Raw genomic sequence first — 18,299 nt, 5'->3', positions numbered from 1 at the left:
AACCCAAGAAACAAATGCATTCATTCACAATGTAATTTTTCAACACGTTTGATATGTCATTAAGCAAAGTACAGGAATTGTTTACATGGTGGTGGGTGGTGGAAAGGCTGGGGCTTTGAAGGTCAAATGATAAGGTCTGGTATCACAGCCTTGGGAGGAGTAGGGGCTTTCTCTGCCAGGTAGTGCTGTCTCATTCAAGAAACAGTCAGGTCAGCAGGGGCAGGCAGGCCTAAAAAAGCCACACTGCTCCAGGTGCAGTGACTGGGGCCCAAGGCTGAGGTTAGGCCTCAGGTTTCATGAGCTCCATTTTAGCACCTCCCCCCTCTTCATGTTCCCCACCCCTCGCCACTACAGCTTGTTCCCTGGTGAGCCCCAGCTCTAGTTTTGACATTTTCCATCCAAAAAACTTCTGATGGCTCTATAGCTCCCCTAAACTGGTGTTGCTTGGTCACCAATTCAGGCAAGGACTGGAAATACTAGAGTGTAATCCAAAGGAAGACAGAAGATACAGCAAACCATTGAGGGGAATTTTTTTTTTTTTTTTTTTTTGAGACAGTCTTGCTCTGTTGCCCAGGCTGGAGTGCAGTGGTGTGATCTCGGCTCACTGCAACCTTCACCTCCCGGGTTCAAGCAATTCTTCTGCCTCAGCCTCCTGAGTAGCTGGGATTATAGGCATGCACCACCACGCCTAGCTATTTTTTGTATTTCCAGTACAAATGGGGTTTCACCATCTTGGCCAGGCTGATCTTGAACTCCTGACCTCATGATCCACATCCCCCCCCCACCCCTTGGCCTCCCAAAGTGCTGGGATTACAGGTGCGAGTCACCACGCCTGGCCTGAGGGGATTAATTTTTAAGATAAGGAGGGCCAGGTGTCCTGCCCAGAAGAACAGTTTTTTTCTGAAAGATGAGTTATTCCCAGTCACTTGTTTTAGGGTTGTTCACACCATTCTAGAAGTCTCCTTGAAAGCTTTGGGAGGACACTGACTTGGGAATGTATAGACTGAAATTTGGACAAAGCAAATTGAGAGATCCTCACCTTTATGTAGAATATTCTAGTCCCCAGGATGGATATGAGGGATGTGTGTGTGTAGGAAAAGACTTCTGCTTTAATAACAGTGGACAAAGAGAAAAACGGAGATGCGGGTGCCAGTCCTTTTTGATTTGTTATAAAGAACAAGTGAAGAGTAAGAACAGCCAAACCAGATTGGAAGCATATAGAGAACCCAGGTCAGCATCTCCAGGCCACCCTGTCTTACTTTGGGTTCCCCCAGAAGCAGCCCTAGAGGCAAGATTTTTGAAAGTAAGTGGCTTATCTGTGTGGTGATCCCAAGAAGTACCTGAGATGAGAAGGGAAGTAAGATAGGGAAAGGAAGGCAGCCTATAAGAGGTGCATTCTCAAGCCACTGACCACTGTGGGTCATTGAGCAGGCCTAATTCCCCTGAGATTCACATCTAAGCAATGTCTAGGTTAGCACATGCTTCAGAGTTGTCCCACTCTGGGGTCAAGGGAGCTGTGATATTTCCACACAACTGGTCAGAGGCTGCTTGGTCTGTTGTACGGGTGGGTGGGGAAGGCTCCAGGGCCAGGGAAAGCAGTCAGGCAAAGAAACACTGATGCCGCAGGTGGAAGCCAGCTGATGTGCGACTGGCAGCAACAGATGCATTCAGAATGCAAAAGGGACAGCAGGTCAGTGTTAACAAGCTGTGACTTCTCCCAAATTCTGTGCTGTGGTGAGAGGAGGTAAACAGCCCAGATGCTGGGACCCACAGGTGAGGTCAGGGCCCCCAAACTTTTTACCAGCCCTGTGTAATGTAACAAGTCGGCACACACCTCTTAGCATGGTTTTCTCCTCTGCCAATGAGGGCGGTAACATCTTCCTCCCAAAGTGGCTGTGAGATTAAAGAACATATTGCTGACGACATACCTAGCACAGTGCCTGATGTACAGTGATGACTCACTGACTGATAGACTTGTTATATCATCAGTAAATTGTTCTAGGAAGTGTTTGGGGAGGTAGGAAGAGGAAGCAAACGGAGGGTGGGCAGTGGGGGTTGTAAGCCGCTTAGGGTTATATTAGTTACTTCAAAAATAACTACCTTGTTATTTTAGATCAAAGGCTTTTGAATGATGTATGCTAAGCTGTCCTACAGGAACTCTTCCATGGAAATTAATTAAACAATCTAGAATATGCGGTAATGAATGGTTTGCAAGTAAAGACATACATAAGGATGAATGGGAAAGGATTCTGAGTTAATGAGTTTTACAGATATTGGCCCCAATCAGTTCAAGGAAGGAGCTATTCCCAGAAGGGAAAGGGCTCATCTCTTAATGGTGCCAGGATTCTTTTGGGCCAGTAATGTGCAAATAAGTGCACATAAATGGAACAAAATCTGCACTGTGAAGATGGGTGCACTTTACTGATGAAGAGAGGTGTGCTGCTTTGCTAGCTTGTAGAATTAAGAAGTATGTGTGTGCGTGTGTGTGCACACATATATGTGATGTCACAGCTGCTGTTCTGGGTCCATGGGCATTGGTGTCACTGAGGCCTTTCCCCAGAAGCCAAGAAGGCTGCCTGGAGTAGTGATGCAACATCAATTTAGAACATCTTAATGGCTGCATCTATGCAACAATTAGACTCAGTACTCATTTCCCCTGAAATGGAGGAAAGCATTGTCACATTGAAGAAGGGAAACTGAAAAAGTGAATCATTGGTCTAACAAATGGCTCAAACTCAATGACTTTCCCCTAAGGTCTGATAGGGTGGGCTGAGAAGGTGGCCTTGGTGTTGCTCCTCTGTGAGGGGCGGCAGTCTGTGTTCTAAATCAGGAGAGTAACTTGGTTGAGCATGCTCAACCAAGCACGTAAGGGCTCCCCCTGCATCCGCCTCATCTCAGAATGACACATCTTCCTAGACCTCCCTCCTGCAGTATAGCTAGCCTTTCCAAATCTTAGAAGATGATGAGGGGAAAAAAAAGCCTTCAGCTAGGCAGAACAGGTCATTTGTCTTTTGGCTCATTTTGTGTTTCTGCATAAATCCTACATCAGCCTGTTCCTGTTCCCACTTGCCAGTGAGCAGTTTTTAATTATCAGGAAAATGGTGTTTAGTGCAATGAATCATCAGACAGTGAACAAGGAATTCAAGTCAGCTACAGAGTCAGGCACAGCCAAACGTTTGGAGACAGGGCTCAGAAAACGTTCTCAGATTTGTGAGTGTTGGGGAAATATTATTAGTGGCAGTAATAATAACATCAGATGTAATATATCCCTATAATGTAAAGCATTTTATAGTAATCCGTACAATGTTTTATATTATCATTATTGCTAATATAAATATTAACATATTTATATTTTATAGTTTCCAATTATTTTCATCATAGGTTACATACCTTTGGCACAAAAATGTTATGTATGGATTTAAACTGCTGATAATTAGTACCTCAAAAGAGAGAAAAATCTTTAATTTTATGTTCTTTTAATTTATTAATTTTGATTAAAGATCTACTTTACAGTCATGTGTGTTCTTTGACCTCAAAATTCACTTATGCTACAGTTGAGATTAACTACAGCCTTAAAGGACCATAGTCTCAGGAGAATTATGAAATCTTAAACATGAACCAAGCCTTTAAATATATTAGGTTTGGGGAGAAATGATTTAGCCACTGTCCAGAACCTTGTTGCATGGAATGGAGTAGTTCTTGAAGCAGAAGAAACTTCTGAGCATTGTCAGAGACCCTGCATCAGTAGATCAGGATGCTCTCAAAAGTGAAAAGGCTGGGACATGCCTCTGGGGATGTCGCAGACATGTAGAGTGTATCTGAAAAGTCGGGGAGACCCCTTACAGGTGCCAGGGTCTCAGGGAAGAGCAGAAGAGGGCTGGAAAGGGCCATTTTAAACAGTAGGTGATAGTTGGGGATTGAAAGCTGGAGGGAGAGGAGTGAATGCTTCTATCCAGGCCTCCTGTGCATTCAGGAAGTACAAAATCAGTACCGTGGACACCTTAGTGGAGATCACGAATACCCACATGGCTCCAGGGGTGCCAGCACAAACCTGGCACTTCCCAGCTGGTGGAGGATGCCTAGAATTCCACAGTATGGTTTCAGAGATAGTGCATTAGGCTGTATTTAGTCATTAATATTTTTGTGTCCCAGCAGGTTTGAACAGACCAATGAGAAAGTGTGGCTTTTTGCTCTTCATTCTGGATTCAAGGCAGACGATGTCATTTTTTGTGACTCCTCTAAAATTGGTCCAGATATTTAAGCACAAGGGGTTTTATGTGTTTGGAGATCTTTACATACAGGGACTTCATCCAATCTTCCACCTCAGTATGTTGATCAACCCTTTTCCTCAACACTAATCAGGACTCCAAACCAGCACTGTGCTAAGAAGTGTGGAAGCTATCAGCAAAACAAAGTTCACAAGTTTCTTTAGGCAATTAAGATATGAAATAACTGGAGAACAGTGCTGGATAGTTTTGGATCAGGAGCCTACATCTGGAAATGGGTTGCAAGTGCTGCAGAGACCAGAAAAGGCAGAGGCTATGGGTGCCAGTCTTCAGGGTCAGAATCCTGAAAACATCAGAACTTGGCTTGAGCCTGAAAGGACAAGTGCACATCATATTACACTGGAAAAAGAGGAGCCTGGAGTGTCGTGAGCCGCAGCTAACAGAGGCCTGGCAGTGCATGAGTGGGGAGAGTGATACCAGCTTGAATGTGGAGGGAATCAGTGATAGTCAGAAGCATGGGAAGGCCTTGGTTACCAAATAGAAGCATTAGGATTGATGTCATGGGACACACAGAGCTGACAATGGTTCCATCAGCAGGGGACGGATGTACTGAAAGTGGGGCATTGGGGGGCTCATTTTGCTGGTAAGCTGCAGCATTTGCATGTAGTGCTGTGGGGAAGGGGCTGGAGGTTGGAAAAATAGCTATGAGGTTGTTATGTAATACTAATTCAGGTGTAAGATAACAGTTTTCAACTGGAGTGCTGCAACAAGAACAGCAGAAGAGACAAGACAAATTTCAAAGGAAGAAGTGGTTGCAGTTGATGAGCAGTCAGACATGGGGAATTAGGGAGGGACAAGATGAATCCAAGTCAATGCCAAGACTTCTAGAATCACATGGCACTATTAACCAGGTGAAGGGCTTTTGGAAAGAAATCCTATTGAAAAAGGTGCTGGCACATGTGTTTCTAGACTTTGGATGTACAAATGAAATATGCAGGTGCTTAGAAGCTGGTCAGAAAACTCGGACTGAAAACAGAGTCAGAAAAGTGGAGCTGGAGTTGTGGGTTTGGGAGGCACATGGGTGGTAGCTGAAAGGCTGAAGACTGGGCAGTTTCTTGGAGTAAACCAACTAGTGAAGGCTGAAGAGCACTAGAAATAGTTTGCCCCACCGACCTCTGAGGGCTAAGACCAGGACAACGGGTGGTTGTCTTTTTCCATGAGAGCAGGGGTCGTGGGTGCCCAGCCAGTGCTTGAGGAAGAACCCAGGACAGGAACCTCAGGGCAGACAATGCAGGCTGGAAAAGCAGTGGGTGGGAGGAGGACCTTCCTGACACTTTGTGTTTGGGGGTTTTACCACATTTTTGGGATCTGCCCCAAAAACCAGTTATTGCTGAACATCTATCTCCCAAAGAAGGAAAGTAGACCATAGCTGCTTCCTCTTGAAGAAAGTGTTTCAGAAAAAAAGCTTAACATCTCTCTGCTTTGTGGGTATCAACGATGGGGACAGGCTGGTCCTTCCCAGCAAGGCCCACTGATTCTGGGTCACTGAGGAGCTGTTGGGAAGCCAAGGGCAGGAGCTGATGATCTCAGGACCAAAAGAGTTAACATGGTTTCTTGAGTCTCTGGCTTACAGCCAGCAGCAGACACATGGGTGAATCTAGCTCATAAAATTTATTTGACATTTAATAAGCCCCCACTGTAAACTCAGCCGCCTTTTGTACCAAGGAGACTTTCCTCCTCTCCCAATAAGACTTCACTTACTCTTCTCAGTGACTAATGCTCTGGTTACCCTCCAGAAGAGGGAGCCGAAATTGCCAGTCTGTCTCCCTCCTCCAGGGACACACCTGACCTGCACTTTGGTTCCTGAGGTGATTTCTTCTGGGCTGGATGCTGTGTCTCTTGCAGTTCTGAAATACAGGCACCACCCAGAATCCAGAAACTGGGTGTGGAATCTTGGAACTAGACATGCTTCCGGGTGTAATTTTGTCCAATATCCTGTCTAAAGCAGAAATCTTCTCTCTAGCATCCTTTACTGACAGCTATCTAGTCTCTGCTTGAATAGGAACAGAGAACTCACACCTCCCTGCAAGGCAGACTGTCTCTTTGCTGGACAGCTCTAGTGAGGAAGCAGTGCACTTACAATGAATAAATCTGGCCTACTTTGATATTTCACTTGATGGTGCCATTTAATCTCATGAAGCCAACAACATCTTTCTTTTGCCATAATGGCATTATGCTGGATGATGACTTCCAGGTCCCTGCCTGGGTGTCCGCAGCACTGAACACTGGCATTTCCAAGTCTCTTTGGTAGCAGATCAGAACTTGCCACTGCTCCACAAGCAAGCTGCTCTCTTTTGGACAGCTACTTTGCAGACAATGTCCTTCTCGAAATGGGATCCTAGAAATAACATCACTCTAGATGTGTTCTTACCACACAGAAGACACTGTTTATATATCACCTTTTCTGATCTGAACCCTTATCGAGACCACAGAGTCAGACACATCTGAGTTTTAAACCTTGTTTTGCAAATCACTAATTCCAAGACTGAACAGGTTACTTGTTCTCTCTGAGGCTTTGTTTCTTCATATGCAAAATGTACCTCATGGGGCTGTTAGGGGGATGAAACTAGTTAATTTATGTAAAGTGTTTAACAGAGTAAGTATGCAATACTGGTGGTTATTAGTAGTATTTTACTGCATCAATAACATTGCTTGGATTTTTGTCAGCTATATATCACTGATATTAAGAATGTGGTCAACTAACTCATTTTTTTCACACAAATAAACAGCAAGTTAGGTCTCCTATTTGCACTGCTTTATTTTTGTTTTAACCTAAACACTAGATTCCAGATTTATCCTGCTAACATTTTGTCTTGCAGATTTCAAATTAGCATTCAAAGCTGTTGGATAGTTCTGAATTTTGATTCATCTTCTGTGGTGTTAGTTATGCTTTCCAAATGTTACCTACACACTCAATAAGCTTCTCTATGCTTGCACCTGAGTCATGAATTTAAAAAACAATCAAACAAACAAGAGATTGAATAGGACAAGGACTAAAATAACACCAGGGACTTCCTTCCTGGCTGACAGAGTCACTAACCTATTTTCGTTTGGTAGGAAGACAAGCTCTGTATCCACTTAAAAATGCTTTCCCTTAGGAGACCATAAAATATTTTTTTCAAAATAAAAATTCACTCCATCTGCAAGTCCTCTTGAATTTACTAAAGGTAAAACCCTGGTAAATTAGATGAGGCCCTCATATTTTTTTCTTAACGAATCTTTGGGGGTTCCCAATGATCACTGAATTCAAGTGTAAATGCCCAGAACTCATCTGCTTAATCATCTCTCCAAGTGTTTGGCAGGGATCAAGTTCAGACTCCTGTTCTGTAATCTCTGTGCTCTGTCCTCTTACCCTGTGTGAAAACTAGGGTGTTTGCCAATCTAAAGTCTTTGGGCACATACCCCATTTGTTTGTGCTTTTCCCAAAGTTCACCAACAGTAGTGCTGTAATGTTATCTGCAGTTGCCTACACACGGATGTGAGTCTGTCACGGCCGCTTTCTGAAAGCTCTTGACCCTAAACCCCTTAACAAGCTCTCATCTTCCACTCTCCCTACCCCCACACATTCCAGCCAACTCAGAAATCAGGGAGGTGTCAACCTCTACAAAGTATGTAGTAACCTAATCTTTGTAAATACCTTTTAGAGTCTATGTTTCCCAAATGTAGAATCAACTGGAACTTTTTTCAAGATAGATTCTCAAACTTATACTTGCCCACCTAGATCATCGAGGTGGTCACCTGGACTGCCTAAATCATATCCAGGCAATTGTTAGTCAGCCAGCACCTACTGAGAACGGGCCCACAAAAACCATGAGAACAAACTGTTTCTCTGCCTCTTCCAGGACTCTGAAAGCCACATCCCCACCCTCCCACACTTGAACATGCACGATAGGCTCAGATGAAGAGCATCCGGCACCACACCCAGCACATCTTCTCTTCCAACCTGCTTTCCAGCTAGCCTCTTTCCACCCAAATCCAAATTCTCTATATTCCTATTCACTGTGCTCCAGGCTCTGAGGAAGAACATTAAACCAATGTCCTAGAAGCCACATTATGTTATCAGATTTACTAGATCTGCCATGTCTCAACTAGCTAGAGAAGGTATTCTGTTTGCAAACATTTCTGTCATTTCTTCTTCAGGCTTTGCATCAGTTTGAAAGGAAGGTCTGGGAGGGGTGGGGCTGCCAGCCTCTCTGTAGTGTCCTGTGCCTTGCCTGCAGGCAAGAGAGGCAGGGGCTCTCTCAGGCATTAATGAACAAGCTGGGGAGCTGCTGGTTTTCTGTTACTCCCTGGTCAGGAAGATCTCAGAGCTCCAAATTGCTGTCTGCCTGAAGTTCATGCCTGTGGATGGTCCAGGTATAGTTATGTGAACACATTTGGATCAGACATTATCAATCTTTCTGCCTCCTGCAGTGGGATTCAGAGTGGGGAGCCACAAAACACCAACTCAGACAGCTGGGATTAGTCCTGGAGCTGCTCCTCATGATCAGGCTGTGGAAAGAGCATGGGCTCTGCAGCCAGGCTTAGAAGGTGTGTAGTCTGCCTCTGCTACTTAGTCATGTGCCCTAGATAAGTCACTTAACCTTCTTAGATTAGTTCCTTTCTCTTAGAGTGGTTGTGAAGATTCAATGAGTTTAAGAGAGCTGCTAGAACAAAACTCCCAATGCAGGGAATTCCCTAACCCATTACTTCTACCCCTACCCCCTCTTTGGCCAGGCCCTCCCTCCATCAGAGCCTTCAGTTTCCCCTTCTGTTATATGTATGCTGAGCCATCTGCCAGCTCTACACTCCTTTGACCATGATTCTCCAACAGTAATAGCTTTAGTCAGGGAGATGGATATTCACAGGAGTAAACGCACAAATGCAATTCAATGCATGAGACTGAGTTTAGAGAACTTGGGTGCAAAGAGGAGCCAGGTGCCCAGGGTTGGATCAAAAGAGAATAGTTATGAATAGAGGGAAATGACAAGATTTATAAAAGGCAAACCAAATTAAAAAGAGGACAGACTTCCAAGGAAGCCAAGGGAGTGAACCCAGACCCACAAAAAACCCTGCATCCATCCTGAGTCCCAGGAATGGCGACTATGTAGCTGGCCAACGATGTTCCTTCAGCTGTCCTCTCTTGTTCCAGCAAGGCCACTATTACTGCAGACTGAGGATTGGTTTTTCTATGGATCTCAGGAACCAGTAAAATCTTCCTCTGTTGGCCTGAGAGGTAACAGAGTCCCCCAAAAGGTGGCTGTGAGCATTTTGGAAGCATGCTTTTGTGCACATGGGCACCATGTGATGGCCTGGCATAGCTACCCCTCGAGAGCAGGAGAACAGCCAGATCTCAGGTTGCAGTAGCTGAAAGGGCACAAAGTTTCACCCCACTCAATGTTTGGAGAACCTCTATACCCCAGCCAAGGAGTGAAGCCAAGGGTTGGCTTGCACGCTTTTGGAAAGGGAGCTCTCACCTAAGTCATCCTAAGGCATCTTTGGATATCTCTCGACTTCGAAGTGAGATTCCTCCTTTTGAACCTAATTTTTTATCCTTATGGTCCTGGCTCCACTTTCAGGCTGACATGACCACCTCCAAATGTTTCATCCACAGCATTCACAGGATGCCAGATCTGAAATGGACCTTACAGTGGCTCATGATGAAAAAGAGCCAGCCCTGAGCAAGAGTCAGGGAGGCAATGTCAGGATCCTGAGGCTGAGGCAGGGAAGCAGGGAGACGAAGGTCGCCCTTGAGGAAATACTGAGGTACCCTGGTGGGTGCACCATCACTTGAGAATCACAGGTACAAGCAAAGTCCCTGTTTTCCAGCTGGGGAAGGTAAGGCCCTGCCTGGAAGGGCTAATGCACAGGCCAACATAAATAGAAGCATCCTGTAGATTATGCAGCAAGACACACAGTCAGACCATAGGAAAGGAAAGAGAACAGAGCAGGGTTGATCCCTCTGAAATCAGTGACAATGGAGTAATAGGGTGGCCCAGGGAGAGAAAGAAAGAGGAATAAACAGGACTCTGAATATAGCAGGAGCTGTGCCTGTGGCCTAGAGGGCCCCCCATTTGGGCTGCTGATGGTAGGGGCTCCCTGGGGCACCGTGGGAAAGCAGCAGTGCTCAAGCCAGTGCAGAACCCACAACTCCCTCCAGCAATAAGTGCCCTGGGCAGCAGCCCAGCTGCCAGGGGCTTGGGCCTCTGCGAACCCTTGGCAGGGTCTTGATCTTAGATTCAAAGCCACATCTATGAAGTGCCCTTTGTACAGCCTGAGTCGGCACTGGCTGCATTAGAACACAAGCTCCTTCATGGTGCAGCTGCTGCTATGAACATCCTGGCATCACTTTCCCGCATTGGGTAACCTTAGAGAAGAAGCAGTCTGGTCCGTGAGAACTTTGGCCTGGGAGTCCATGTTCACCCCCAGAAGAACCCCCCTGTGGAGGCAGGCTTGGTGTGTAGGTACCTGGGAGGTCTGTTTTCCATGCTTATTGCTGAGAAAACAGGAAGCACTGGCCTTACATTGCAACAAGGGGGTTGAGGTGAGATGAGGCTCACAGAAGAAGCCTTGAGGTTGAGGTGAGATGAGGCTCACAGAAGAAGCCTCGACAGAGCATAGCACACACTGCTGGGACAGATTTCTGAGGGCATCTGTTGAATTCAAAAGGAATTATTTAGAAACAGAATGTGTCTGCTGTAAGGATCTGAGAATTCTGCTTTCTGGAGGCAGGCAGGTGGCCCAACTGACCTAGAGAGACCTTTCTCAGATCCCGCAATGTTGTCATTATACAGATGAGAAAATGAGTGTGGCAGAGAACTTTATGTTGCACCTTGGTGAAAAGAAATTTTAGTTATAAAAATATTATAAATATAGGTTTATAAAAGAGAGAGGAGGATAAGGAGTGAGAAAAACTTTTAAAGGTACTGCTTAAAGGAAAACACTTGGGAGATATCCCAGCACTTTGGCCTCTTGGGCTCTGCTATCTTTTTAATTCCCTACATTCATGTTCTATGGCTTATCTGTGAATTTGGTTAACAAATTCCCCAGCCTCTCAATTGGATAAGATAAGGCAGAAGATGTTAACAGAGAACCCTCCATCTTTTCCCACTGAGTCTGATTTGAGGATTCATTGACTTGCTAAACCCAATCTTTTCCCTGCATTTTGTGTCCTATATGGGCTTATCAGTGCAGACAATAATCTACCCACCAGGCATCCAATGAGTACCCACAACAGGTAGACGGCAGATGGGAGGGTAGCCTGTTGCCCCTGGGGACCTGCAGAAAGGTGGCCAAGGCACTGGGGGCTGAAAGACAACTTGCCACTGGGACCAGCCAGTCTGGCTATAAAGAGAGCTCTGAGCACTAGCCCACTTGACTCAGTGGCCTGTGGGGGTCAGACACTGGGTATCTGCTTTCTACTTACCTCGGCCTGTGCTGTAATGCTGGAGCTTATCGCTGTACACAGCCTCTTTGCTATAAGCCCGTTTCCTGCGGATAAAAAGAGGGGCTCTCTCAGCCACAGGGCACACCCACCAGTCTGTTCCAGGTACCTCCATCTAGGCCCCAGGCCAGATGGGGGCTCACCCGGGGCATCTCCCAGGATTAGGGACTGGGCAACTCTCACTTCAGCCCTCCTGCTGCAGTTAGAGCTCTGGTTGACCACCACTCACTCCTGTGGGCAGATGGGTCTGCTTTCCAGCCAAGGTCTTGCAGAAGCCTGGAGGGACTGTGGGACCCCATTCAGAGAGCAGTGCTGATGGGGGCAGAGGCGAAGAGGATGTCCATCAGCACTTAAGCTACATTGCAGAACTGCTTGGGAGGGAGCCAACTACAGGGCTTTGCATGACAGAATCTGGGCTAAGCACTGAAGGCAGTAGCAGCAGTATTAAAAAATCACAAGGCTTTCAGGGCCAGCTCTTCTGCAGAACTCAGAGTTTCCCTTTCCTCCTCATCTTCTCTCCTGCCAGCCTGCCTCCCTCTTGCTGGCTGCTGAGAGCCTGAGCTCTCTAACTGGAGGATGGGTTGTGCACAGGCTGGATGCTCCACTGAGTCAAATGCAATTTTGTAACTGTCACTCCGAAAAGCCATTGTGTGTAAGGGGGGGCTAAAAGTCTTCATTAAAATGAGGTTTGAGGATGGATGCTGTTTACTTATAGCTTTGCCCAGCTCTCATATGATTTTTTTTCCCAGCTAAATAAATATCTAAAGAATTCTAGGCTGCTCTTGGATTGAGATGGAGTGATGATTGTGGTCATGAATGGTCACACCCTATCTGATTCACACAGCCTGGGAAAGGGCACATGGAGAGGGGCTTCCTGGGTCCAAGGAGAGCAAGTGAGAGTGAAGGACCTACCTGCTACAGACGATAGAGATGGCCACCAAGGACACAACGAACACGACCCCGGCCGCTGCCGAGCCAGCAATCAGGGGCAGCTGCTCCCTCAGCTCTGACTTGTAATCATCTAGGTGAGAAAGAGGCATTAGAATCCTCCCCATGTGCCTTTTGCATACAGCTGATACTCAGCGCACAATACCAAAAACATGATCTAAATATACATATATGTAGAGGTCAGTTTCTATATGTCAGAGTTGTAAGTCTAACCAAAACAAAGAGCAATTTTTAAGTTATAAATAAACAAAAACAACCAAAAACAAAGGACAATGAAAACAAAACAGCTGTGACAGAATCTGGGAACTACAGCTGATGACATTCCTGGAGCAGAGATGACTCCCAATCTATATTCCCTCAATTGGAAGGTCTTTCAAAGAACTGTCAGCCATGTTAAGGACATTCCAATGAAGGGGACTTATCTAAATGAAAACCACTGCTGAAATATCTTCTAAAGCATGAAGTTATGAAATGGCACAGAGTCAACAGATTCATTGAGCAGATATTTAAAGAATATCCGCAGTCAGCCAGCACTACCTCCAGGCACTGTGGAGGATAAAGAAATGCCTGAGAAATGAATGGCCCAGCACTCTGAGTTCCCCCTCAAGAAGAAAATGATCAAGGCTTCTGCCAAATGTTAGAACCATGCTGAATTATGCAGTGGAATGGGAAGCCTAAGGGTCACAGAGGCAGACAGAGCTCATCTAAACCCTGGTGTTACCATGTGTAAGCTTTGTGATACTGCACACACAATTTAGTCTTTCTGACCCTCAGACTTCCTGTCTGTTGAAAAAAATCAAATCTTATGAAGCACATTTCACCCTGTCTGCTCTATCATAGGTGTCCTAAATACCAAATCTCTTTTCTTTAATCTATACAAATAATTTGGGCCAGCTGGCTAGTATTGGTATTGTCCTGGTTATGCTTTCACTGGTGTTAAAGAACTATTACCTAATGTTCAGGACCTAGGCATATAGAAGTCAAGCTATTTATGTTCTATTACAATTAGAGTTGCCAGCTATAGGAAATATGAATGTAGGACTGCCAATCACATTTGAATTTCTGATAAATAATGAAAAAGGTTTTAGTATAAGTATGCCTCAAATATTGCTTGGGAGATACTTATACTAAAACATAATTTTTGTTTGTCTGAAATTCAAATTTAACTGTTCATCTTATTTTTTATTTAGCAACCCTAATGACAATACTTTTTTTTTTTGAGACAGCCTTGCTCTGTCACTCAGGCTGGAGTGCAGTGGCATACTCTTGGCTCACTGTAACCTCCGCCTCCCGAGTTCAAGCAATTCTAATGTCTCAGCCTCCCCAGTAGCTGGGATTACAGGCACATGCCACCACACCCAGCTACTTTTTGTATTTTTATTAGAGATGGGGTTTTACTATGTTGGCCAGGCTGGTCTTGAACTCCTAACCTCAAGTGATCCACCTGTCTCGGCCTCCCAACGTGCTGGGATTAGAGGTGTGAGCCACCATGCCCACCAGACAATACTTCTTAAAGTGAGGTTCCCCATGAGCTACCAGAATTACCTGAGCCCGACTGTTAAACATGACTATTTCCAGACCCCTCCTCAGACCTACTGAATCAGAACCTCTGGGTGAAGAGCAGGGTATCTGCATATTTAACAAACAGTCCAAGTGATTCTAATGTTCCCCAATGTTTGAGAACTGTCCTTCAACCATGTTGGAGGAGAAAGATTTCTAAGAATAAGGATATTGGTTCTTGAAGCCTCCCACTCTCTAGAATTTTAAAGACGAAAGTCGATTTTAAAGACTGAAGGTAAATTTTCAGTTGCCCTCGCTGAGAGCTTTCTGTAATACATGTATTTAAAACATAAAGTTGGCGATAGAAAAATACACATGGAACCCCAATGAAGCATCCTTAACAATGTCTTTATAAATTAAAAACTTCATAATGTAATATGAAACTTGAATGATTTTTTAAAAATTAGGCAGCTATGTCAAAAATCAGAACAGTGTAGCTAAGAGCAGCCCAGGGCCATAGTGGGTCTGCCCTATGTGGAGGTTACCAGCCCAAAGTGTGGTCATTGACTCTGGGTGGGATTCCACAGGTCCTCCCTGCCCCAATGACCCTATCATCGATCAACCTTCTGACTACCTTCGCTCTGCAGACAGGCCTGCTGCCCCAGTGAACATAATCAGTATCCATGTGTGAACCTCAGTCATAAGATAAATACTCCCAAATTTGGCCACTTACCAGAACTCTCTTACAACCAGCCCCTCTTGGGTTTGCAAAACTTAACTGCCAAATGTAAAAGAAATAGCCTTCTTGGGAGAAATTTGTTACTTCTTGATTTGTCTAGCAGAATTGTCAAGAGACCAGCACTCAGAGCATTTTGAGTTTTGGGCTTTTAATCCTGTGTACCTCCTGATGCCAGAGTGCCTATAAATCTAGATAGTAAGTGAGGTGCAAAGTGGGGGACAGAGCCCTTAAGGAAAAAGAAGACAGTCTGTGTTCTTTTCATACCAGTAGCATTATCAACCTGAATTAACTGGCTCACCTCTCTACCCCATCTCACCATCCTCAAAATATGAGAGAAAGTTCACCTCACATAAACTCAAAATAGATTGCAAACTCCAGTCCTACAGGGGCCAGACGGTTCACATCAAAGTATCCAGGTTAGAGATATTGGAAGTGGTGGGTACCGTATGGAGACAGCTGCCTCTCAGCTTTAAGGCAAGGTCCTTACTCCAGAGTGCCCACAAGCATTGGCTTCTCTTACAATTTTTTCACAAGAACATCAACATCCTGATTTGTATAAGAAACCACCTGATTTTAAAAGTTTCCAATTAATTTCAAAATTGTTAAAAAATACAATGTGCATCAAGATAAAATCTCAAGCCCTATCAAACACCCAGATTGAGAGCATCGGCCTAAAATAAAATGCTACATAATGACAGACTGTTTTATGGATAATTTAATTAATGAAGGAAAAATGGAAAGCTTTCAATTTGGGGAGTCAGGAATAGACTGACATTTGGAAAACTATCAGGAAACAGCTCATAAGTGAATAATAAATATAGATATATAGGTAGGTAGGCAGATACACAAATAAGTACATAAACTATGGTAAATGGCTAGCTAAGAGAGAGAAAGTGGTAGGCACAGTCAGACAGATCACTTGAGCACAATGCTGAGGCTACTGGGAAATCAGATTTTTCAGAACTATTGCTGGGGGTGGTCTCAGAGGACTGGGGCAGATAGTGATAATAGGGAACTAATAAAACCCAAAGGTAGAAGTATATTTATGGTGATAGACTTTCTGGCCTTGAGGACACCTTGGCTATTCTCGCTGGAGACATCTGAGCAGGACGTACTGGGGGTCACATGTGAAGTTGCTTCAAATTTCTGAGATTCCAGGTACATGAGACTGCCACATCCCACATTTTGTCTCTCCATTTCCTCCCTGAAGACCTCGGCTCATGAAACTAGGCCATGAGCTCAGCTTTCAGACCATAAGCACGGAGGAGTGAAGTGGGCGTGAGGGTGAAACAGCAGAGGCATCTGGACCTGGATACAGAGGCAAGAGGGCACACTGGCTCCATGAGACAGGTATGAGTCTCATTGCTGAAATGCAAGATCACACATGGCAAGAGACCCTTCAGAGGCAAATCCAACCAGATGTTGGGAGAGAAATGAGCCAGACTTCAGGAAAATCTACATGGCCCTACTGGGAGGCAAACCATTTGAAGGGAATTCCACTGGAATCCAGTTGGAGATCGGCATTTTGGCTAGTGCAGCATCTTTGGGGCTACTTTTTCTCCCACACTGCCTGCCCTGTGATTACGCCACTGCTCCCCCGAACCTTACCATCAGTCAGAGTCTGGAAGCACATCTTGCCACTGAACTTGCCGTAGCCAGCAACAGTGCGGGCGCGCACCTGTACCACATATACCATGCCAGGCCGCAGCCCATCAATCCTTGCTGTGTTGGTCTGACTCCTGGCCATGGAGGAGTTGAACTCATTGTGTTCCTAAAATAAAGCAAGGGAAAGGGTCATTATCCCATTCCTGAAGGCTATACCCCCAGCCCACTCCACCCTGGAGTACTCAGGCCCCATCAGTTCTTGGTCCTGCATATCTGCTAGAAGTTGTCATCAGCTCCAGGCCATCCCTCTGGATGGGGACAAGAAGAATGGTCTGGGCCAAGGGAATGTAGGGTCAGGTCTGGACTATGAGGTGGCCACACTCTGAAAAAAGAGGCCCAGGGAAATGACTGAGTGCTCAGGGACTGGCAAGGAAGCTTATAGTCATTCTCTAGTCCTCCTCCCCCAGGGTTCGGAGGTGAAATAACATAGCACATCCAGCTTTGCAAAATCCCCTCAAGTCTCTGACCTCAGCAGAAGCAAACTAGGCAACATCTATCTGCCCCCTGCCTGCCTCTCTTTGTCTTGCTTCTGCTGAGTTGTCTTGTTTTCTCTCCTGACTCAGATCTCCCTAGATACTCCCCAAAGTGCCTTTCCTACATCACTCCCCTTCAGTTCCTTCAAGTGCTCAGGCAAAAGGCTTTGTGTCCACTCTGCTGAAGAGGTAGAGGCCATTCTGGACTGCCCTCCACACCTACTTCTGCCCTCACCTTGCCATGTGTCTGGGCATGCATCCCCCAGCTACTTTCCGCCAGCATTCAGAGCGGGCATGTACCTTCTCCCTGCAGAGCAGGCCCTGTGTCCTCATCCCCCCACCTACTCCAGATCAGCCCCATTCTCCTGTCTGTCACTCTCTCCAGCACTTTCTGTGCTGACCTCTACAGTCCCTGTCATCTGCACACTTGGGTCCTCTGATGTGCAGAGAGTTGCTTCTGTTTTCCAGAAACATGACTCTTTTGCCCATCATGAGTGCCCTTAAAAGGTGGCTTTTTCTCCTTGCTACTTATCTTATTAAACACATGATTTGTGCCTGGACTTTTGCAGCCTCCTGTCTTTCTTGATGCTCCCCATCCACCCCACCCAACGCCACACTTCTTTTCTTAAAAACTATCATCATACAAAGGCAAAACTCTTAAATATAGATTCACAGGTCCTTCATAATGAAGTCAATTCCAATCTCTCACATTCCCCTAAATCCGGGGACCACATCTTGGCCAGCAGACATTTGCTTAGGCTCTTTTCTTTGTCTAAAATGCCTCTCTCCAGGGCTCCTCTACTCCCTCCAGATTGCTTAAGCCTATGTTTCCCAAGGCCTCCTCTCTTGGAAGGCTTCTCTCACCAGTCTGGGCTGTGGACTCTCTACACACTGTCATTCCGAATCACACCTTACCCCAGCACCTTCTTGTATATCAGCATGGCCTCTAATCATTTTCACATGAGCATATCTTTTCTTTGCAAAGATTCTGGGTTATCTGCAAGTATGCATGAACAGAAGCTTGAAGCCTGGGCCTGTCTTTGTCTGCACCATGAATCCTAGAAAAAAATGGGGACTTTAGTGAAAATGAAGAGCTTGGATCACTAGGAGGGAGTGATCCAAGTCCCTGTGTCCCCTGTGCAGATCTGGGGTACAGAGATGAGTTCTAGGCACAATGGTTCAAGAAGCATGCTTTACAAATTGTAAACTGTATTCTCAGTAAAATGACAGAAGAAATAGAGTTGAGCTAGGATACAGTACAGTGA

General features: G+C 45.4%; 1 protein-coding gene across 3 annotated transcripts in view; it reads right to left on the bottom strand.

Annotated features, from left to right (window-relative positions):
- The window catches only part of EPHB1 (EPH receptor B1), a 446,794-nt gene that overhangs the window by 74,239 nt on the left and 354,256 nt on the right, over nt 1-18,299 (bottom strand). For all 3 annotated transcript variants that reach the window (XM_024244263.3, XM_054552661.2, XM_054552662.2), the window contains 3 exons: nt 16,505-16,667; nt 12,622-12,730; nt 11,692-11,756 (listed from right to left, as the gene is read on the bottom strand). In XM_024244263.3, the coding sequence (XP_024100031.1) occupies nt 11,692-11,756; nt 12,622-12,730; nt 16,505-16,667 (337 nt within the window). The remainder of the gene's footprint in view (nt 1-11,691; nt 11,757-12,621; nt 12,731-16,504; nt 16,668-18,299) is intronic.

The sequence above is a fragment of the Pongo abelii genome, chromosome 2 (genome assembly GCF_028885655.2).
Source record: "Pongo abelii isolate AG06213 chromosome 2, NHGRI_mPonAbe1-v2.0_pri, whole genome shotgun sequence".
Classification (NCBI taxonomy): Eukaryota; Metazoa; Chordata; class Mammalia; order Primates; family Hominidae; genus Pongo; species Pongo abelii.
The sequence above is the reverse complement of the archived record's forward strand: the minus strand, read 5'-3'. Positions and strand labels throughout refer to the sequence as shown.